At 33.6% G+C, this 22,527-nt stretch overlaps 2 protein-coding genes and 1 pseudogene across 4 annotated transcripts; 1 reads left to right on the top strand and 2 right to left on the bottom strand.

The window, feature by feature from the left end:
- Positions 1–329: 329 nt before the first annotated feature.
- LOC108463920 (probable cyclic nucleotide-gated ion channel 5) lies at positions 330–6,544 on the top strand. 2 transcript variants are annotated; one of them, XM_017763924.2, is made up of 8 exons: positions 330–531; positions 1,739–1,825; positions 1,970–2,552; positions 3,280–3,492; positions 3,686–4,002; positions 4,722–4,833; positions 4,959–5,195; positions 5,636–6,544. In XM_017763924.2, exons 2-8 carry the CDS (start codon positions 1,767–1,769, stop codon positions 6,344–6,346), a joined length of 2,232 nt encoding a protein of 743 aa, XP_017619413.1. In that variant the 5' UTR covers positions 330–531; positions 1,739–1,766; the 3' UTR covers positions 6,347–6,544. The 2 variants fall into 2 exon arrangements, with proteins under 2 accessions (XP_017619413.1, XP_052880154.1); XM_053024194.1 differs by having other exon boundaries at positions 338–387.
- A 195-nt stretch (positions 6,545–6,739) lies between these two features.
- LOC108463152 (transmembrane 9 superfamily member 10-like) lies at positions 6,740–10,107 on the bottom strand (annotated as a pseudogene).
- A 1,441-nt stretch (positions 10,108–11,548) lies between these two features.
- Positions 11,549–15,296, bottom strand: LOC108464252 (leucine aminopeptidase 1-like). 2 transcript variants are annotated; one of them, XM_017764441.2, is made up of 11 exons: positions 15,017–15,296; positions 14,845–14,914; positions 14,163–14,577; positions 13,877–14,071; positions 13,428–13,653; positions 13,178–13,304; positions 12,926–13,021; positions 12,696–12,773; positions 12,512–12,572; positions 12,011–12,198; positions 11,549–11,896 (listed from the first exon to the last, which is right to left on the bottom strand). In XM_017764441.2, the coding sequence occupies exons 2-11, from the start codon at positions 14,893–14,895 to the stop codon at positions 11,765–11,767; spliced, it is 1,569 nt and encodes a 522-aa protein (XP_017619930.1). In that variant the 5' UTR covers positions 14,896–14,914; positions 15,017–15,296; the 3' UTR covers positions 11,549–11,764. The 2 variants fall into 2 exon arrangements, with proteins under 2 accessions (XP_017619930.1, XP_017619929.1); XM_017764440.2 differs by having other exon boundaries at positions 14,845–15,295.
- Positions 15,297–22,527: the final 7,231 nt, after the last annotated feature.

Here is a 22,527-nt window from a genome sequence, read left to right on the forward strand (position 1 = left end):
TTACTCTTGACTCAAATGACAATAGTTAAATCAATTAATTGATTTTTTTGAGTAATATGCAAAATAATAAATTACACCATATTACAAATGTGATAATATGTTTGCGGTGCCAAATTTTGTAAATAGAAAAATTAACTTAATGAATTTAATGACTATTATTTTAACTTAATGAATTTAATTACTATTATTTGGTGAGGGGTGCAATTTTAAAATTTGAAAAGTACAGTAACTAAAAATACCAAATTAAAGGGACTAATTTCACATTTTACGCATAATACAGGGACTATTACCAGAATTTAACCATAAAAATAAGGTGAACTAAAGGCTAAAGGGGACCATTTGGACATTTCCCAATTTGACTCCCTTTCTCTCTTCGTCCTTTTTTCGGTAAATATTATCTTCGTGTCTGTCTTTCATGTTTTTTCTCCCACATTCTTCTTCTTCAGTCGCGCTTAATTGTAAATCTGTTTTGTTTTTACATTATTAAGAAGCTTTTAATTCATTTTTGAAGTAAATTTGAAGGATTTCTCTGTAAGTTTTCTTCCTCATCTTAATTAATTTTATTTTAGATAATTTTATAATTATGTACTGATTTTTTTTTCTTTTTTATGAGTTCTTAAAATTGCTTTATAGTTTGAAAATTTTATGATCTTTTTCTTCTTTGTAATTTATTCAATTTTTTGTTGGTATGATTTATATGAGTTGAAGTTTTAGCTAAGAGTTTCGAATCTAGAAGTCAACTCTGCTTTCTAATTAGTCGTTCGTTACTTTGAGCGAACTTTCCGTTCGATTAAGCGGTTAATTAAGGATAGTAAATTTGATTCTTTAATAGATTGAAAGCTTGGTTAATACTTGAAAAGGACAAGCTATTTTTTGCAGCCATTTATTGGGATCCAGTAGTATAGGTAGAGAATTTGCTCGATTTCTAGCAATTTAACTTGCTAAAAATAGAATAATTAGGAAGGTGGAGATTTTTAGTGAAATTATGGTTTTTATTTGATCAGTAGATAAAGAGATGAAATTTGCGGCTTTTGGTAACTGTAGAAGAGGTGTGTGTTGGTTTCAATTAGGTTTAGCTTAATCGATTTCTAGCAAAATAACTTGGTAAAGATAGAAGGATCAGGAAAGGTAGAGATTTTATTGAAATTATGGTTGTTACTTGATCGGTAGATAAAGAGATGAAATTTTCAGCTTTTGGTAATTATGCGTATCTGTTAAAATTATGTTTAGCTTCTAAATAGCGATTGTAGAGGCATATGGCTAGTTGAAATTTTGAAGGAGGGTGATAATTTGTGATTTTGAGAAATATGGACTAGTTCAGTTCTTCAACAAGTGTATAACACTAAACATCTGAATGATGTTTAAATTTAGGGTCTTTTGGAGCATTTGTTGAGTCTGAATTTAAATTTAATTCACCAAATTATTTCAACTGGAACTGAACTCCACTTGAAAGGATTGAATGATGGGAATTTGTTTCTCCAATTATAGCGTTGAAATCTCTTAGAAACTACAGACATAAATTATATGCAGTTATGTTACTTCTTGCGATCATAAATTTGATTGGTCTTACGGGAAAATAGGTTTGTGCTTCCTCCTTATTCTGTTCAAACATTTAGAATTTTCTTTGCTTTGCTATCTTCTGGAATTGTAGCTGCTTAACTGCTGGATCATGAATGATAGCATAAGAAACTTCTCTAATTGCTTGGCACTTGATTGAATCGTTGTTGCTGGATTGCAGGATGTATTTATGCACTCTATTGTAAAAAATGTTTGATTGTGGTCATAAAGCTCAGTATATGAGTGGACAAAGGGAGAAGTTTGTCAGGTACCAAAGCATTATTCTGAATGTTCTTTTCCCCACTTCTCTATCTCTCGTGGTTAGAGTTTAAGGCTGATAGCTACCGCTGTTGGGTAAATTATTTTAGGGGAAGACATATCATCTTTAAGTTTTTCTTTCTATTTTCTCCAGGTTGGATGACTTGGACTCTAGATCATCATCACCCTCTGCTGCAGGATTGAAAAATTGTGGGTTTAACATTGAGGGATTAGGTCGTTCTGGCCATGCAAACAATAGAACATCTAGATCTTTCAAGAGAGGGATCAGAAAGGGATCTGAAGGACTTAAGTCAATTGGTCGCTCACTTGGATTTGGGGTTTCTCGAGTCGTGTTTCCTGAGGATCTTAAAGTATCAGAAAAGAAAATATTTGATCCTCAGGATAAATTCCTCTTGCTATGCAATAAATTATTTTTCGTATCATGTATTCTGGCTGTATCAGTGGACCCTCTATTTTTTTTTCTTCCTGTTATTAATGATCCAGAAAAGTGTCTCACTATTGATAAAAGTTTAGCAGTCACTGCAACCACTCTGCGGACGATTATAGATGCTTTTTATCTTATCCGCATGGCTCTTCAGTTCCGTACTGCTTACATTGCACCGTCTTCTCGAGTTTTTGGACGAGGTGAACTTGTGATTGATCCTGCACGAATAGCCAAGCGATACATGCTGCAATATTTCTTCCTTGATTTTCTTGCTGTGCTTCCATTACCACAGGTCTTAACAGTTGTTTCCTTCAGTATTCAATAGCAGAATGCTGCATATTATCATTTGTTCTAATGCATCTAGCTCTCTGTTTCTTGCATTATATCTTTCTTTATTGATTTTTTTCCTTCTCATGTATCCATGTTTGGTGAGCCACAATTTTATTTTTATTCCATCTGATGTTGTAGTATTGTTCATTCTTACTTCTTGTTTTGCTTCATTATTGTCTGCTTTATGTGTATTAACTTTCTTTGTATACATGCTTCTTTTTTCTTTCACATTGACACACTCTTTACCGCATGTATTCTGTTATTTAAAGTGTGAAACACGGGAGCAACTGATGGTTTGTGTTGTATATATGGACTATGTTAAAAGTAATTTTTTCATTGCATTTTTTTTCTGTCATCCTTGGCTACTGTTAATTCACATGGGTAATGCTTTGAACGCATGTAGGGCAAGGCCAAAATAAATATTCTCAATTCCAAATACAGAATGAATATAACATCCATAGGATTTTTTAAGTGAAAATCTGGTTGAATATTATTTTCCTTCAAGTGCTTAATATGCTGATTATGGATGTCCAAGTTAAGATTATATGTGCATTGTCATATTAGGGAGTCGTAGTTAACTCTACCTAGGAATAATGTTGATGAACTATCATTGCTGCATGGCATCCTAGTTGCAACGTGGCTGATCAAAAGCACGTGCTGTTTTCTCACTATTTTGTTCATAAATGCAGATTGTTGTTTGGCGATTTCTTCATGGTTCAAATGGTTCAGATGTGCTAGCAACAAAACAGGCCTTGTTTTTCATCGTCTTGTTTCAGTATATCCCTCGATTTCTTAGAGTTATACCCTTAACATCAGAAATGAAAAGGACAACAGGTGTCTTTGCTGAAACTGCTTGGGCTGGAGCTGCATATTATTTGGTATTATATATGCTTTGTAGTCATGTAAGTCCCTATCAATATGCATCTTTATTGCACTAATAAAACCTGTTGTTATTTGTTCTCCACTTCTTTGATTTAGGCCATCTTTTGATCTCTAGGACACAATTTTCGCTCTAATCTGTTCTTTAACAAATATGATTACTTGTGTAATTATATTTTGATCTATGTTTTTTTTTTTTTTGGATGAATGATTCAGATAGTAGGGGCATTCTGGTACTGGGTAGCTGTAGAACGAAATGATACTTGCTGGCAGAAGGCTTGTAAGGATATTGGTAGGGATAAATGCAATACAAATTTCTTATACTGCGGGAATCAGCATATGGAAGGTTATGGAGTATGGAATAATACCAAAGACACTGTTCTTAAAGAAAAGTGCCCAGCTGATGACAATATTAATAATCCTCCATTTGATTTTGGAATCTTCACACATGCTTTGTCATCTGGTATTGTTTCATCAACAAAGTTCTTTTCCAAATACTGCTACTGTTTATGGTGGGGTCTACAGAATTTGAGGTGGGAAATCATGTTCCTTCTAACTGTTGATTAATATAATAAGAAAATAAGAAAATAAAATGTGGATTCTGTTATATGATATTCTGCACTGTATATTAGATTATTATGTAGCAAGAAGTTGCTTTCATATCAGACATTGATAATCATCATTTATCATGATTGCTTGAAAGAGAACTTGCAAGACGCCACTTGTGTGGAAAGTTTTCTTGTCTTCTTGGCAATGCATATGAAATAGATACACTATAGGTTGTGTTCTACTTTCTGTTATTTGTGATCTATTTACAGGGACTTGGATGTTAAATACAGCATCTATTACACATTCAACTCCTACTGATTGAACCCTAAGAACTCAAAGCCACATGTACCCACATACTCATGGATTATGAGTTATTGTTGCCATTTCAGAACATTAGTCTTATATTTGTACTATCTTTGATACTCTTTTTTAAGTCTTACCTTCCTATCTTCATCTTTATCAATCCTTTGGCCTTTAGTTGCTAGACTATATAATAAAGAAATAAATAAAAGGCCTCTCCCCTTATGCTTAAATGCTTCCTAACTTGATTTTTGGTTATTTGCCCTTGGTGCCTACTGTTTTGACTTATCCTTTATATGGGACGGTTAATTTCTTGTTATTATATGTTCTCTATGCTTGTGTTTGACTTATATTCAGCTGATTCCTAAGATTCTTCTGTGTATTTCCTTCAATATATTTGCAGTACCCTTGGCCAGGGACTTGAAACTAGCACCTATCCTGGTGAAGTCATATTCTCCATAGCACTTGCCATTTTTGGACTCATTCTCTTTGCACTTCTGATTGGAAACATGCAGGTAGATTTTTGAATATTATCTCAAGCTTTATTTAGCCAGTTAGTTAGTTGAGACTTGAGACTGTAGAAAGCAAAATTGATTTGAGAATGTTCTGGTATTGTTGTTGTTTTCAATGTTGTAAACAGACCTATCTTCAATCTCTCACTATTCGGCTAGAAGAAATGAGGATTAAAAGGCGTGATTCAGAACAATGGATGCATCATCGTATGCTTCCCCAGGACTTAAGGGAACGGGTGAGGCGTTATGACCAATACAAGTGGTTGGAAACACGCGGTGTTGATGAAGAGAACTTGGTCCAGAGCCTCCCAAAGGATCTGAGGAGAGATATTAAGAGGCACCTCTGTCTGGCTTTGGTTAGAAGGGTAAGTTATTTTCTTTGTGTTTTGGTGTCTTCTTTATTAGCAGTAGTGAGAACTGAGTAGTACAAGTTTTTTTATTTTTCGTGCAATGGATTACCTTTCACTTGTCTTTCTGTATCCATGTTCTGAAGCCTATGGAATACAAGTTTTCCCCATAACATAAATCTCTTGTTTGTATTATATATGAAAGTGATCGGTAGCATGTTGTACTATCTTCGTTTAGTGGATGATCTGGTGTGTCTCTAGAAGTTGTTTTTGCTATACTTCATGATTTCAATTCAGTTCCGTATTTACGCATAGGCTTAATAATTTTTCCTTCAATTCCATTTCCTTTTCCTCCTGTTTTTTTGTATGATCCTTCCATTGTGGTCTTTTCTCGACTGGCATCCAATATTGTATTGCTTTGGCACCATCGTACGCTCTAACTACTTTCATTTTTGTAGGTTCCTCTGTTTGAGAGTATGGATGAGAGATTGCTTGATGCCATTTGTGAACGGCTGAAACCATGCCTGTTTACTGAGAGCACCTACATAGTCCGAGAGGGGGATCCTGTTGATGAGATGCTATTCATTATTCGTGGCCGTCTTGAGAGTGTAACAACAGATGGTGGAAGGAGTGGGTTTTTCAACCGCAGTTTGCTGAAAGAAGGAGATTTCTGTGGAGAGGAACTTCTAACATGGGCATTGGATCCCAAAACAGGTGCTAGCCTTCCAACATCTACTCGGACAGTTATGGCTTTAACTGAGGTCGAAGCTTTTGCCCTCATAGCTGAGGAATTAAAATTTGTTGCCGGTCAATTCAGGCGTCTTCACAGTAGACAGGTACAGCATACATTCCGTTTTCATTCACAGCAGTGGAGAACCTGGGCAGCTTGCTTTATCCAAGCCGCTTGGCGGCGTTATTCCAAGAGGAAGATCATGGAGGAGCTTCGTCGTAAGGAAGAAGAAGAGGAAGCAGCAGCAGGAGGATCAGATGGAACCCGCAATAACAGCGGTGGAGGTTCATACAGCATCGGTGCTACTTTCTTAGCTTCCAAGTTTGCTGCAAACGCACTTCGTGGCATTCATCGGAACCGGAACGCTAAGAGCGCAAAGGAGTTGGTGAAACTACAAAAGCCTCCGGAACCTGATTTTACTGCTGAAGACGCAGATTGATATGTAATCCATGATGTTATTTTTATATTTGTTGTTACGTTTGATTAGAAGATCTGAAACCACTATACCCAATACATAGACATTCCAGTTTGGAAATACAGTTGTAAGTAAAGGCTTGCTTTAAATTCTTATGCCTATGGATTTACATATAGTTCCCATTTCCCTATGAGATATTATTTATTTTAAAAGGAATGAAAACGATTGATTCATGTTAGTATCATCAATCACGTCAGTACTTAATATTAAAATAAATAAAAGTTTTAATTTTAATAAAATGATCAATTTATTCTTTGATCTTTTATATAAAATTCATTTATTTTTAGTAGTACAGATTTAAGTAGTAGAGATAAAATGTAATCGAACTCTTGCTACAATGTATATAAATTGATCATCTTCTTTATTGGAAGATTATGAAAATTCTTTATTGACAGAATTGCAGGATGACACAACATGACTATCAACTCTGAATACAACAATTCCTTGATTTCTAGACAAAAAGAAAAATGACTTCTGAAAAAGAGATTGCTTCATAATCTCTTTAGTACAAAACCAGTAATGGAATCAGTTAACAACTAAAAATTAATCAAAGAACTACCATGGAGAAATCTAAAAATAAAATTAAACCATTTCAATGATCAAAATATTCAAAACTTAATTGGTGAAGTCCACAAGCAAAAGAATGTCCTGCATTTCTGATTCAGTTTTGGGGTTTGATTTTTGAGCAATCCTCATGATGAATTAAACCCACAAATTTTGATTTGAGTCGCACAAAAAACAATTCAATCGATCTTCACCGATGAGTATATGAGCCTAGTGAACCAGAAGCAAGCATAGAAACCAATTGTACCGGTGAGTACGAAGAACGCGTATGACACAATCAACATGTAGCCAAAATACAACATTCCGGATACCAGTTTTGTGATCTCAAGCTTTGTGAAGAAGTAGAAGGCAGCATAGAGGAATAAGTAAAGTGCCGAAGAACCGGAAGTCAAGTATGATCTCCACCACCATTGGTAATCCTCACTACATAACTGGAAATAGCATAGAACAACTGTGATCTCGGCACAAGTGACAACAAGAATGATGAAGACAATGAAGAGGAATCCAAATATGTAATAGAATTGATGCAGCCATATTGATGTTAGGATGAAAAAAAGCTCAATGAAAACAGCACCAAATGGAAGTATGCCCCCGATCAAGATCGAAAATGCAGGGTGCAAGTACCACGGCTGGTCCGGGACTTGCCTTGGGATCTTATTAGTTTTCACCGGATCTTCTTTTACAGGTTTCTTGAAACCAATATAACTTCCCACAAACACGAGTGGGACGGAGATGCCGAACCATAAAAGTACGAGAGCGAACATGGTTCCGAATGGTACTGCACCGGACGATTTCTGACCCCATATCAATGCATTCAAGCCAAAAAAGATGGCAAAGACAGTTGCAGGGAATTTAATAGCTGTTTTGAGTGTGATGCTCTTCCAGTTTGCTCCTTTGAACATCTTATATAGCCGAGCCGAAGAGTATCCGGCGAATAGGCCCATGAAGACCCAGAGTAGAAGCATTGCAGTCATTAATCCGCCTCGATTTGAAGGTGATAGGAAGCCAAGGAGAGCAAAGATCATTGTAACAAGAATCATACCAAAAAACTGAACCCCTGTTCCTACATACACACAGAGTAAATCGAAGTTTGTTGGAGGCCGAAAAACATCACCATGGACAAGCTTCCACCCTGTTTCCTCTTGAGCTTCTTCTTGTGTCTCGAGTTGGTTGTACTTGGAGATATCACGATAAAGAGTTCGCAACATGATCATCGCCACCATTGCAGACAGGAACAGAACAATCATCAAAGAATTAACAATTGAGAACCAATGGATCTGATCATCAGCCATCAGAAGATAGGTATCCCATCGAGATGCCCACTTTATATCACTTTCCTGCAAGATTACTAGGAGCAAGGTGATTAGAATGAAATAACATCAAATAGACTAGTCAAATTGTAACAAGTAGCAAGAACCAATGTTGATTGGGACTATGTTCGAGTAACATATGCAATTTACATAGGGGTACATGACCTGACCTGGAACTCAACATCATATGTGAATATGATCTCCTTTTCTTCAACCTCTTGTGGAGATTCAGAGCTCGTTACTGCACGTTTTGCATGGGGATCGCAGGTCTTAAGACGGGTCTTCGCGTTCCACTCGCCCTCGTATTCATGTTTAACACTGCATTCATCAACATGATTTGTTAAGAAACACAGAAAATAAACACCATTGATAAGAGATATTAAAGGCAACAAAGTCTAATAACCTGAATGGCTTGACTTCAAATCCAACAATCCTTGCAGTTTCTGCCAATGGATCCTTGTGAAACTTGACTGTAAATGCCAAATGATTGTTAATGAAATGTTTCTCTTCCTTGCTCTACAATTCACAGCAACAAACCAGCGATGTTTGCATCATCAAATTGAAAAATAAAAATAAAAATTAATCTAAAAAACAAGCTGATAAATCTAGTATTTACCCCAGCATACTTCCCTTTGAGACCAACATGAAAACCATGCTGGTACACAACAGCATTTTCAACATCAGGCCTTCTTATAGGAACAACCAATGGAAGATTATCCAAAATCCTATATCACAAACAAAACCATAAAAAAACATATTCATTCCATTGTTACTCAAAAGAAATAATACTGAAAGTGGGAATTTTTTTGAGAGCCCTCACATGTTAACACGATATTCATCATCTATCTTCTCTTTGAAAGCTTTTGTAGCTTTTTTATCAAGAACTTTACGACATACAACATTGCACATTCGTGATTCTCTCATTATAAACTGCAAATTAGAATGATTCTTTTTTTAATCACTGAAAACAAAACAAAACCAAGATATAGAGTGTAAAGAGACGTAAAAGAAAATCATAGTGGTGGATTCACCACCGTGTAAGGAGAGTTTTCAATTCGATCACCACGAAGGACTTCCCCAAGATTCTCTGCACTGTCAACTATGTGATCAGGCTGACAATAGGGCAACGAATAGTAGGAATAAGGAAGTTGTGTTCTAGTTGAAGTTATCTTATTCACTTTCACCAGCAATGGATCCCCCTGGCATTGATGGAAGAATACATAAATTTGAAAAATGTTAGGATCCTTTAAACAATGGGGGGGGGGGGATACAAACTATCAAGAGATCATAAAACGCAGATCTGAATAAAACCCAATAACAGAATGGAAAATCAAAGTCGACCCAAAGATCCAAAAACACATTATAATGAAGATGATGCATCAATCAACATTGACATGCATGCATGCATATGAAGAAAGTAACTGACCGTTTTGAAATCTTCAGGGGCAACACCAGGGAGGTAGAAGCAATGCGAAGGAAGGAAGAAGAGATAAAACAAGGAGAAGAAGATCCATGCAACGTGAAAACAACGACCTGCCATGGTTTTAATTTCCTTTTTATGGATCTTAATCAGATAGCCTGGATTAATACCAGTTTTTTCCCTATTGAAAAGACACGATGGTGGTGTTTATGGAGTTGAATATTTTCTTGGTCTTTGTTTGGGACCAAAAAAAGGAAGGGAAAGATGGAGAAAGAAAATAAAGGAGGTAGTTTGTTAGGAAGAATGAGAGGAAAAGAGAAACGACTATATATATATATGTTGATGAAGGGAAGCTTTCTCCTCCATTGGCACCCACGAACCATGTTTTGCTTCTTTTTTTCCTATGTACGGTCTCGATTTTTGATGAAATCGACTCTGATGGTTTTACATGTGTTACGTGTTATGGTAGGGTTGATTGCACTATACACACTCAAATTCTAACTTTCACTTTAAATGGCCATTATAATTTTATCCCAAACCATTCAGCTTATATCAATAAGGTCCTTCCATTATCAAGATAATTAATTTAACCCGCTAAATGAGATATCAAATATTATGTGACATAATTTAAAGAAAAATGAATATCGTAAAAATATTGATTATTAGGTTTTCAAAGCTTTTACAAAAGCTTTATCACTCACTTTTTTTTATAAAATTTTTACTTTTAAAAATTATGCGGTCATATTTTACTTTTCTTTAAAATTAAATTGTCATTTAGGCTTTCTAATTTTTTAAAATTTTAAATTAGTAAAGGTAAAATTTCACTTTAATCTCCTCTAAAATTATAAAAATATAAATTATAAAAATTAAAACTTCATTCGGCCCTTCTAAAATATTATTCGGCTTCACCCTTAGAGAAGCTATAAATAATTTTAGGTATTGAGTCAAAAAAATATAACCAGAATCTATAAAGAAATTATTAAAAGAAAATTAGATTAGATTTTGCTTGGATTAAGCCTAGCCTTAAGTATTCTAGGGTAAATTTTTAATGGTGAATATAAGTTTAATCATTTATATAGTGTAAAAATTATATTTTGGTCACCAAATTATAGATTCCCCATCATCATTATTATTTATTTATTTGCTTTTGAGACAAAATGATTTTTTTCTTATTATTTATTTATATTATTTTTATATAATATTTTAAATTTTTTAAGTGTTATCAAATTATATTTAAGTTTAAAATGAATGTATTAATCTATTTTTACATAAAATAAATAGATTAAATTGTTAATAATGAACTAATTTTTATTAAGAGAACTTTCGGAAAATAATTAGTGAACCAATGTGACTTGTCTTAATGTAACTTTCTTAATATTTTAGCAACATTTTCCCATAATTATAAGTATTCCTAGTAATCACATTTTTAACTATCTTTAATTATTTTTCTATTTCTACTTCCTTCTAGGAGAAATAAATTCATTTGAGTTCTAAGTGTTTCATAGGATAAATTATCCTTTTATTTTTGGTTAAATCCTAGTTAAGACTTGAATTTAGTAATTATTCTCATATTGAAACTTAAAATTTTTTTTATCCGACTTAGTCCTTGAGTTTGATAATTGTTCTATATTAAGACCTAAATTTAATAATTATTCCCACGTTGAGGCTCAAACTCTAAAATTTTCAAAAAAATATCAAGTACTGGTAGATAAAAGAAATGTTTAAGTCCTAATATGAGAATAATAGTCAAGTTGAAACACCTAACTTAAAAAAAATTTTAACCCTTTATTCTTTCCTAAGTTACCCAAATATCCTGATATATATATATATATATATATATATATATATAATATAGTTAGAACACAATCACCATAAAACATGAGAAGGAAAGATATTTATTGGTAAAAAGCTTTATGTAGTTATAACATTGTAGGAACAAGCTACAAAAAGCAAAGGAAAACAGAGCAGTATTCCAACAACAAGCTTCTTATTCATGAGACAGATCTTACAGAACCCAACAACCTCGAACAGGTTGTTCTCCTTTTTCGGTCTGCCACCGTCACGACAGAGCATGTTCCAAGCTTTCATTTAAGAAGAAGAGTTCTTCAGAACCCATTCCACCAAAGTTGAGATGCCAAATCCAGTTGCCACATGCTTCTTATCATTCAAGACAGGCCCAGCCATGTCAATGTGCATCCACTTTACTTTTTCATCAACAAACTGCAAAATCATAGTTCCAACAACAATGAAGTTCTGCAACATGGTTCGACCGTGGACATTACAATATCTATAGTTTGAATGCGTAAAAATATACAGACAGTAAAATTGACATACTTGTTTCAAGAACAGAGCTGCATTGATAGCACCGCCTTGACGACCGCCGGTATTTACCATATCAGCAACTCCTGATTTCATTGATTCCCAATAGCTTTCCTCTAATGGCATCCTCCAAAGTTTCTCACCACTGGCCTCTGAAGCTTGAAATAACTCCTTTGCTAGATCATCATTGGGTGTGAAGACGCCTAAAGAAAATTTTCCAATAAATTGGCAACGGTGAGACAGTACACACTTTCAATAATTGAGTAACAATCAATGAAACGATGACTGCTTGCCTTTCGAACCAACTATGAATAAGGAAAACACTTTAAATGGAAAGAAAAAAATTGTTATATTGAAGTGCCAACTTTAAATGTTTAAACATTCAGATTGCCTGTTGTTTCTCCGAACTTAATTGTCATCCAGAAAATGATCATAAACCTGCTTCCGAAATTAACCAAAGCTAAGTTCGAAAAACTGTTTTCCAGGGATTGTAAAATTCATATGTCAAGTATATACCTGCAATTGAGGGTCCAAGAGCAACAACACAAGCCCCGGTTAGTGTTGCCAGGTCAACTATCTGCAAAATTAGTCAACCAGACTTGAAAAATGGAAATCTGATTATCTATACAAAATAAGCAATTGAAACTACCAAGTTTACAACTCTAATCACAAATTTACGATATCTGGTTTTCAGGTTTACCTTCTCAACACCTTGGTTGCAAGCATAAACCAAAGCATCTGCTAGTGTAAGCCTACCTTCTGCATCAGTGTTATTAACCTGCAATCAGCATAGTGGGCAACAAGTAATTTATTAAAGACAACGAAGAAAGAACCCAACTATGAATGTCACAATACCATATATATTTCATGTATACCTCGATTTTCTTTTTTTTTTTTTTTTTTTTTTGGCTAGAATAGAACAAACTATACCTCAATTGTCTTTCCATTTGAAGCTGTGACAATATCTCCAGGCCTCATACCCTTTCCACTTATCATGTTTTCACAAGATGCAACAATAAAATGAACCTGCGTATTAGGACAATTTATGAAGTGAAAGACTAGATTTGATGCAGAAATCAGAAGAAGTAAACAAACATAAACTAACATATAAAACACAATAAGAAAAGATTGCACAGAGATGGAGAGCAACAATAGTAAAATGAGAGCAAGCAAATAAATTACCTCTACTCCAGAAGGTTTGATTTGTCCAAGGGCTTTTGCTGCACCAAAAACAGCTGCCGAACCTCCCATGTCTACTTTCATGGTTTCGATCGAGGAACCAGGTCCAGTCTTGATATTGTAGCCACCACTAAGAACATTTAAGACAAGTAGTCAAAACCTGAACAATACATTGCTGGATAGTTCCTATGGTAACTGAATCATAAAATATTCGCCTGTTAGAATATGTTAATGTAATTATTTATGAAATTACCTGTCGAAAGTCAACCCTTTTCCAACTAATGCTAACTTGGTTTTAACAGATCCGCTTGGTGGTTTGTAGCATAAATGAATAAAATGAGGAGGATTTGCAGATGCTGCAGCAACTCCGAGATAAGATCCCATCTTCAATTCCCTGCATTGCTCTTCGGTCAAGATGTTTGCAGACAGAACATCACTGTACAGTGAAGCAATCTTTGAAGCCTCTGCGGCTAATGCAGCTGCAAGCATAAACAGACACATTGGTTCAAAGAAATTACAAATTTTCTCTCCTTTTTATTGCCCCATCTAAACAATATACTCACTGTCATTGACAAGTTAGAAATTCAGCCTTCTAATTACACCTTCAGACATAAAATTAAACAATAATCTTCCTTACAATTAAATGCAAAAAAGAAAGGAATATTGGAAAAAAAAAAAAACAAGAATAGTGCTCGTACGAACCAGGGGTAAGTACGTTGGCTGGTGAATTCACAAGCTCTCTTCCAAATATTATAGCACAAGAAACAACTTCAGCATACTTGATCTTCTTCTCTATCTCTGGTCCAGTTCCAAGACCAAGAATATCCAGAGATTTAAGCTGTGGTTTCTTTGACTCAGATTTGTATCTATTATCTTCATATAATCCCAGCACCGTCCCTATCGAAAACCAAACCATTCAACTAAGATAAACTTCAAACTTCGGAATAAGAACATTGATCATGATACTAAGTAATCATAAGAGCATTACCAGATACAATAGCTGCAGCAGTGTTGCCCTTCGACATGACGGAAGGACATTCTGAAGAGGCAAGGATGACGGCGGCAGTACTGGCTTGAGCAGTCTTTGCAGCTGCAGCAACAGCCTCACCAAGACCATGAAAAGCAGCTGGCGATGAAGCTGACTGACCAAGGCCAAACAAACCAACCCTTTTGGAGCCAAGGCCTGGAAGTCTATGAACCAAGGACTGGCCAGCTTTCCCAGTGAAATCCTCCTCAAAAGAGGCCTCAGCTAAGAGACTACCCAACAGGCCATCTAATTTTTTCAAAATTGGGTTTTGGAACTTGGAGTTTTCATCTTTGGTCATGTCTTTTTCAGTGACCCCAACTGCAAGTAAGTCCCCTTTCCATTCTGCCACATCGATCTCTTTTGCAGCAAAAGAGATCTTTCAAGCATTTTCACAAACATTAGACTGACAATTTTTTTAGCTAATTTAAATTCAAGTCTGTACTCATCAATCCAATGATATGCACATCAAAATATCAACTTTTAGAGACCCTTTAAAGAACCAATCCATGACCAAAGTTTGAAACAAAAAAAAATCCAAACAATCGATAAATATAAATTATCCCCGTTAGCGAAATGTCAGAATTTTCAATATTAAAAAATTAAATCTAAACCCAAAAAGTCAATCAAAAAATGGGGCGTTCACCTTGGGGAGTTCTATGTTTGCTGGTTGAGTAAGACCAAGAGTGTGTGCCATGAATAACACAAAGGAACAACTGCCAAAAAAACAAAAGAAAAAAAATCTAAAAGCCCAGATGAAGACTGTAAGTCTGTAAGTAGCCGAAGATCAAATAAATAGGAGGAGACGAGAGAGAAACCAGATTAAACTACAAGACAAGTAGCCAAAGACGCAACAGTGGCGAGCATCTATTTTAGTGTAGAAAAGCCGGCAATTTTTGTAAGTATAACGAAACTAGTCAAAAAGCTAAAGCATTTAGGCAGTGACAATGATGGTGTATTGAGAATGACATGGAACTGTAGGACATGGCATGATAATCATCATTTCCACGCTTTGGATTATCTTGGGTTTCTCATTCTTATCTCATCGATATTACTGCTTGCTCGGGGCCAAGTGGCTCGCCCAGTAAGCCCAGAATCCCACTCCAATCAAATAAACTTTTTTTTTAAATTTAATCTGTATAAGATAATTTGGGGTTTTTTTTTATGTAATTGAATAATATTATTAAAATATGTTAGCTTAATATTAACATTAATAATATCGTGACTAGGGGCGAAGTCAGAAAAATTTTTTAGGGGGTCGGATGAAATTTTAATTTTTTATAGTTTATATTTTTATAATTTGTAAAGGAATAAATCGAATTTTTATAATTTTAAGGGAGCCAAAGTGTAATTTTATCTTTACTAATTTAAAATTTTTAAAAAATCTTAAGGGCCTAAAAATACAATTTTACATTTTAGGGGGGCCGGGGCCCATGCCAGCCCCCCTGGCTTTGCCCCTGATAGTGAGACCTAACAATTTCACATTAACATGAGGTAAAAATATATTTTCTTATTCTTGCCACATTAATTTTGTCTTATGATTTACCATCGATTGCCAGAGAAAGGCAATGTCGTGTTTTCACGGGTAGTTTTAACCTCTCTCAATTATTGTCTTTGATGGTCAATGAAGCTTTACCTTGAATGACTCGGTTTTTTTTTTCTCTTTGTTTTCTTCATGTACCTCTCTTGCTTTGTGAAGCTTGAATCATTCATGGTTAGATGTCAATGTCTCTTTGATCCCCCGCTAGACTTGAGTTTCGATGGTCGTTGGCGCCATTGCATTAGGTTCTGCCTTGGTGGCTATCATGGTCAATGTCTAGAGGTGATGTTTTGACCTTGACTCTTCCACTCTTGATGCTATCTTCGATGTCGTGTCGATTCTAATGATTGTTTTCAGGTCACCGGTTCACCGATCCAATTAAAAAACTAGTAAAAAATCAAAAATTTAAATAAAAAAAACTTGGTTCAACCTATTTTCGATTTAGTTGGTTCAAAGTCACTTTTTGAATTACTCTCCTGATCGGTTCCTAATTCGACTATCCGCTCTGGTTCAAACAACCCTGGTTATAGATATAACATGCATTGCATATATAGTATAAGTCAGTAAGAGTGTAGTCCTAGGATGGATGAGGGTAAAAGAGTGAGCCTTCCTACTGTTGACATTAGATTAGCCTTCTAAGAGCTTAGTTCTATTGTATAAATTAGTGTAGGCATAGTGACTGTAATAGCGATTTCACCTTTTTGAGGTAGACTCAAGTCTTTTTTTGCTGCTAAAGAAATTTGGAGGATTCTATTCACATCACTTTCACAAAAGGTATTTGTAATAGCCTAAATTCAAAGTTATCGAAACAGTAGTTTTGTAACCACAAATCCGATTTAAAGAGAAATTATTTTAAAAAATTATTGCATGAATATTAATATAATAGGAAAATCGTATGAAAATATCGATATAAAAATTTTACCGATTTAGTGGTTAGTTAGAAAAAAATTATTGAAGAAATTGGGTAAAAATAAGGTATCGAGATCTCGATCTCATAAAACCGAGTCGGAAATATTTTTATAAATATTTATGAAATGTTAGTGATGTGGTATTAAAATTTCGTCAGAAAATTTTAATGTTTGGGTAGTCAATTAAATAAAAAGGACTAAATTGGAAAAGATGTAAAAGTTGCTAGAATGATTAAATAGCTTAAGTGTCTAATGAGAAAGGATTTAAAATGAAATTAGACCAAAAATTTATTTGGGCTGGACGGAAAGAGCATGAAATCAGCAGGAAAATTAATGATTTAAGGGAAAAATTGGAATATTGCATAATTAACTAAATAAAGATAGGACTAAATAGGAAATATCTAGATTTTTTTCATTTTTCTTCATTCTCATCAGCCAAAATGCCATAGGAGCGGTTATTTAAGCTGATATTTCATAATTTTTGCACCAATTGAGTTAATCCTTGCCTATTTCTTGTAATTTTTTTGTTTCTAAGACTTTTACAACTAGGTCCTACTATTAAATTCATTAGTTTTTGATTTCATAGATGAAATTGAAAGTCACCATGGTTGAGTTCTGTAATTTTATGATGAAATAGAATGAAATTGAAGCTTTAATTTGTTTATGAGATGATTTTATTAGGTAATTTCAATAGGAATTGATTTTTAGGACCTAATTATGAAAATGTTTGGAATTAAAGTCTAGTGCTGAAATTATGATTTCCAAAGGCTGTAAAGTAGTTTAAAGTGATAGAATAAAGTGTTAATTGAGAAAAATCAGCTCACTTGAGAGGCGAATTGAGTAGGGATGAAATTATCATTTATTAAAACCTTAGGGGAAAAATGGTAATAAACAGTTTGCACTAAAACAATTTTAGACAGCAGCAGTAGGCTAACTTTGAAAAATCACCATAAATTTTATAAATCGAATTAGAAGATGAAAAAAATATGGAATTAAATCTTATTGAGTCTAGTTTCTCATAGAAGAAACGGTGTAAGCAATAAAATTGTAAATCACGAGATATAATAAATTTTGTGAGACAAGATTAGAATGAACTCGGGTTCCCCTGTTTTGAATTTGAAAAATCATAAAAAATTTAAGAAAAATAATTATGGGCTTAAATTTATATTTTTATAATCCTGAATAAGTCTATTTTCAAGGGAAACAAACGATAACATCATCTGAATCCTGTATGAAGAGATAATTAATTTTTAGTGAAGAAGGGTCAGAACTGTCAGATAGCAGAACATAGGTGACTTTAAAGAATAAAATGTACTTATTGGCTAAACCAAAAATTCTGAAAATTTATTGGTAAGAATATATGTGAGTGTAGTTTCAGGAAAAATTAGCGAATCCTAATTTGGAGTTCTGTAGCTCAAGAAAAAAATAATTAAATGACTATGACTCAAGTAGACAGCTTTGAATGAACTATAAATAATAATGGAATTATAGAGAATGTTGCATATGAACATGAAATGTATTAAATTGATAATTAAATTTATTTATTTAGATCCAGAAATTTCAAATACAAAGCTAGATCTAGAAAAGGAGGAAGTTTGGGATTAGTAGATTTTTGTATACGAACAAGTATCGAGGTAAGTTCATGTAACTTGAATTATATTCTTAAATACTTGAAATGTATGTTATTGATGTGAATATGATTTTAATATTCATTGTATGAAAATTGATGAAACATTAATATATTTGATAAAAGGGGAAGAAATCCCGGTTGAATGAAAGGAAAATTCGATGGATCTCCGAAAAGAATTGATGGTAAAAAGGATCTAGCCCGGACGGGTGATCCTATATTGATACAGCCCTCCCGAAGAATATGTGGAAAATGGATTTAGCTCGGACAGGTAATCCGAATTTGGGTCTGAATTTAGCCTGGACTGGTAATTCAAATCCAAGCTCATTAGAGTAATTTTCGTTGCAGGGGATTTAGCCTGGACTGGTAATCTATGAGTTTATATTACAGGGGATTTAGCCTAGACTGGTAATCTCTCTGTAAGGATGAGGTTCGTGGGAGTGTGCTCTCTGAAATAGAAATGTGCGCACATGAATATGAATTGACTGACCCGGAAATGTACACTAAAAGTGTACCTCTGAAATCCATCAAAATTTCGAGAAATTCAACGAGATAAATATGGAAAAATAACAAGGGAATGAAAATCATGGTATCGATGAGCTCATCAATCATGGTATATATTATTGATACATGAAAATTATTGGACTAACTTGAAAGTTGAGTTTGTGCATGTTAGGGTAATAATGTATTGAATGGATATTTGAATGTTTATTGCATTGTATTGAAAATATTAGGTAAGTATAATTCTTGTTACATGAGCTTACTAAGCACAAAGTGCTTACCCTATTTCCTTTTTTCCTGTTTTGTAGTGTTAAGAGCTCGGAGGTCGGATTTGATCGGAGACACATCACACTATCAACTTCAAGATTTCGGTATATCAGGAAACTTTATTTTGGAAATCAATGGCATGTATAAGCTAATAAAGTAAATATTAATGTGAAATGAATGTAAGGTCAGCCATTGGTATGGCTAACGAATCTTGGTTTTGGTATGTGATGAGGTTATCTTATAAAAATGCATGAATCTATCTTGAAAATATGTTGAATTGGATTGGTTGATGTGGATTGGTCTCGGTTTAAAATTGTGACAGCCCTAATTTGACCCTAGTCGGGAAGTGGTTTCGAGACCACAAAACCGAGTCATAAAAATAATTAATTGTTATATTCTATGCTTATTATATGTGTACATGCATATGTGAAAGTTTCATGCTCTAATTTTGTCATTTGTATGTGAAATTATTAAATAGGACTTATGTGAAATAATTGTGGAAGGTGATAGGTAATTTTAAAAAGGGGTCTATTAATGCCTATTAATGCATGTCACAAAAAGTTTGGACTTGCATGTCAAATATCCAATTTTTGATTATGGTGGCCGGCCATAATGATTGTTGATGGGCAATATATATGTTTAATTAAATATTATAATAAGAATTTGCATTATTTTGAAATAAAAATATTAATTGAAATAAGAAAAGAAGAACAAAAGGTTTGGTTCATCTTCTTCCTTGCTTAGCCGAACCTTAAAGAAGAAAGGGGAGATAGCCATTCGGTCACTTTTGAGCTAGAATTAAGGTATGAAATTTATGTTCATTTTTGAAATTGTAGCATATATTAAGTTAGTTACTAAGTCCCTAACTTAACCATGTCAAAATTTTGATTTTTTAGTAGTGATATGAGTAATCGGCTATGGAAGATTTTTGAAGAGAAAAAGATTAAGGATGTCACCTGATTCTGGTTGCTGTTAAATTTTGCATATCTTGTACTGTGGGTAAAATGCACAAAATAAATATGGTTAGAACCAACATGCATTGCTGTTCGGTTTATGCTTGAGGAGTTTAAAAATTTGGGAGCTTAAAACTGTTTAAATTGCTATTTATATTGCTGTCCAAAAGTTTCAATTTTAGTAATGTCCCATTATTAATAGTTGAAACTAAGAAACAAGTATTTGATGAAAGGATGTAGGTGGCTATCTGAAAATTTAATTGTTGTTAGCTCGAAAAGTATTCGAATGCGTGCTGGAAATTAATATCTAAAGGCACGCTAGAGTTTAATATGCCGAATATGAACAATTATAAGTTAAATTAAGGTTTGCTAAATTACCATTGTCATTGCCGAATATGTGCTTAATTAAAGAAGAATTTGTTGTTGAATGTTTTAAATGATTTAGATAGTTATAAATTAAGTCGAAGCTTGGTAAAATTGAATAATTGTGGCTTAATTGTTTAATGGCAATTGGCTATTATAGTGAAATGCAATGTTAATATTTAGTTGCTAGTGTTATATGTGTGTTAGCCGAATTTAAACTTGAATAATGATTTGAGCACGATGTATTGTATTGAGATTATGCTTTAGTGAAATTATAGATATATGTGATGAAATTGATTGGTGATTTACATGTTTAAATAACATGCATGCAAAGAATGTGTGAAAGAATGAATTGGTAATAAATCTGCTTAGGACAGCAACAGTAACGTGATTTTGGAAAATCACCATAAATTGTGAGAGTTGAGTTAGAAGCTGAATAAATTATGTAATTAAAGCTTAATGAGTCTATTTTCTTATAAAAGAAACTGTGAAAGCAAAAGAATTTCTGATAATGAGATATTTAAAGTGATGTAGGACAAGGTCAAAATGACTTCTAGATCCCCTGTTCTGTTTTTATAAAATCATGATAAATTTTAAAAAAATGGTTATATGATGTAGTTTATATGCTTAGACTCCTTAATGAGTCTAGTTTCAAATGAAATAAATGAGGACATATTTTGAATTCTGTAAATGATAAATTTGATTCGTAGTGAAGAGTGGTCAGATTAGTCAAACAGTGAAATAGGGGAAACTTTAAGAAAAATCTGGTATTTATTGGCCAAGCTAAAAATTCTGAAAATTTTATGGATAAAATATATATGAGTCTATTTTCAGGGAAATTTTATGGAAATTGATTTGGAGTTTCGTAGCTCAAATTATAAATAATTTAGTGACTATTGCTCAAGAAGACAGCATATTGTGAATTTGTGATTATGTGGTAAATATTGATAAAAATTTGTTAACGAGTTGCTTAATGTTTTCTTATAAACTTACTATGATCTATATGTGTGAAAGTCGTATATATATATATATATATATATATTATATTCTGAAAGTAATGCTTGAATAGTCGAATAATGACTAGTTTAATATTGTTGAATTTAAGCTCAAGAGCACAGAGAACCAAGGTTGGACAAGGGAAAAGAGAAAGTAGTTGAATAGCCAATCTGAGACTGTTCGAAAATATTCAAGGTAAGTTTTGAATAGTCACATTTAGTACGTAATTGATAATGTCTTGATATGTGTATGATAACTGTCCTGCGAAGTGACAAATAATTTATGTTTAAGGCTTAAAGCCGAATAGACATTAGAAGTTAAGCTTGGAAAGTAAAATGGACATATATTCTTATGTATGTTATTGAGCCAAAAGTTATATGAATGGTGCCCATGTTATGCTATTATTCGAATGGAATAAATGAACTATGATTTTGAGATGTTATGTGAATTGAATTTTCTTGCGAATAAGTATGCATGACATTCAGTGATGTATATCCAGACTTAGGGTCCGTAGGCTATGTGCTGGAATTATATCCAGACTTAGGGTCCGCAGGCTATGTGCTGGAATTATATCCGGACTTAAGGTCCATAGGCTACGTGCTGGAAATATGTCCGGGCTAAAGTCTCGTAGGCTTCGAGCTGGTATTATACCTGGTTTAAATTCCCGCAGGCTTGTGCTGGTAATTGGTTTCAAGTTCTAAGACCTGACAAGCTTAATGCCAGTAAGTTAAGTAAGATTACGATATTGAATGTTCGCAGTAAACTATCGTCGAGTAAGTACTATACATTTAATATGTTCAGGTACGTATTACTTACTCATCGGTGAATTGATTTCGAAGTGAATCATTAGCATCAAAGAAGAATATATATATAAATATGATTGATGGTTATATTTGCGAATATGAGAATGATTTGATCGGTCATGGTATATTTGTATATGAATTATATGTTAAAATTTCTTTATGTACTTATGTACATTCAGTCAATGATTTTGTGAATTATTAGTATCAAAGAATGATACTTAAGTGTGAATGATTGTTATATCTACGAGTAAAACAATGACCTATTCGGTCAAATGTTGTTATTATATGAGATTATTTGATTTAAATGCATCGCATGAACTTTTAGTAAAAGAAAAATATGTGCTGAGAATCTATGTGTATGTTTATGTGTA

This window comes from Gossypium arboreum, chromosome 13 (genome assembly GCF_025698485.1).
Source record: "Gossypium arboreum isolate Shixiya-1 chromosome 13, ASM2569848v2, whole genome shotgun sequence".
In the NCBI taxonomy this organism is placed as follows: domain Eukaryota; kingdom Viridiplantae; phylum Streptophyta; class Magnoliopsida; order Malvales; family Malvaceae; genus Gossypium; species Gossypium arboreum.

Bases quoted from the DNA above. Each gene is read 5' to 3' on its own strand.
- LOC108463920 (XM_017763924.2), top strand. From the start codon at position 1,767: ATGTTTGATTGTGGTCATAAAGCTCAGTATATGAGTGGACAAAGGGAG. The intron at 1,826-1,969 runs GTACCAAAGCAT...TATTTTCTCCAG, and splicing joins CAAAGGGAGAAGTTTGTCAG to GTTGGATGACTTGGACTCTA. The intron at 3,493-3,685 runs GTAAGTCCCTAT...TGAATGATTCAG, and splicing joins TATATATGCTTTGTAGTCAT to ATAGTAGGGGCATTCTGGTA.
- LOC108464252 (XM_017764441.2), bottom strand. From the start codon at position 14,895: ATGGCACACACTCTTGGTCTTACTCAACCAGCAAACATAGAACTCCCC. The intron at 13,654-13,876 runs GTTCGTACGAGC...TTATGCTTGCAG, and splicing joins AGCCAACGTACTTACCCCTG to CTGCATTAGCCGCAGAGGCT. The intron at 13,305-13,427 runs GTAATTTCATAA...AAATGTTCTTAG, and splicing joins AAAGGGTTGACTTTCGACAG to TGGTGGCTACAATATCAAGA.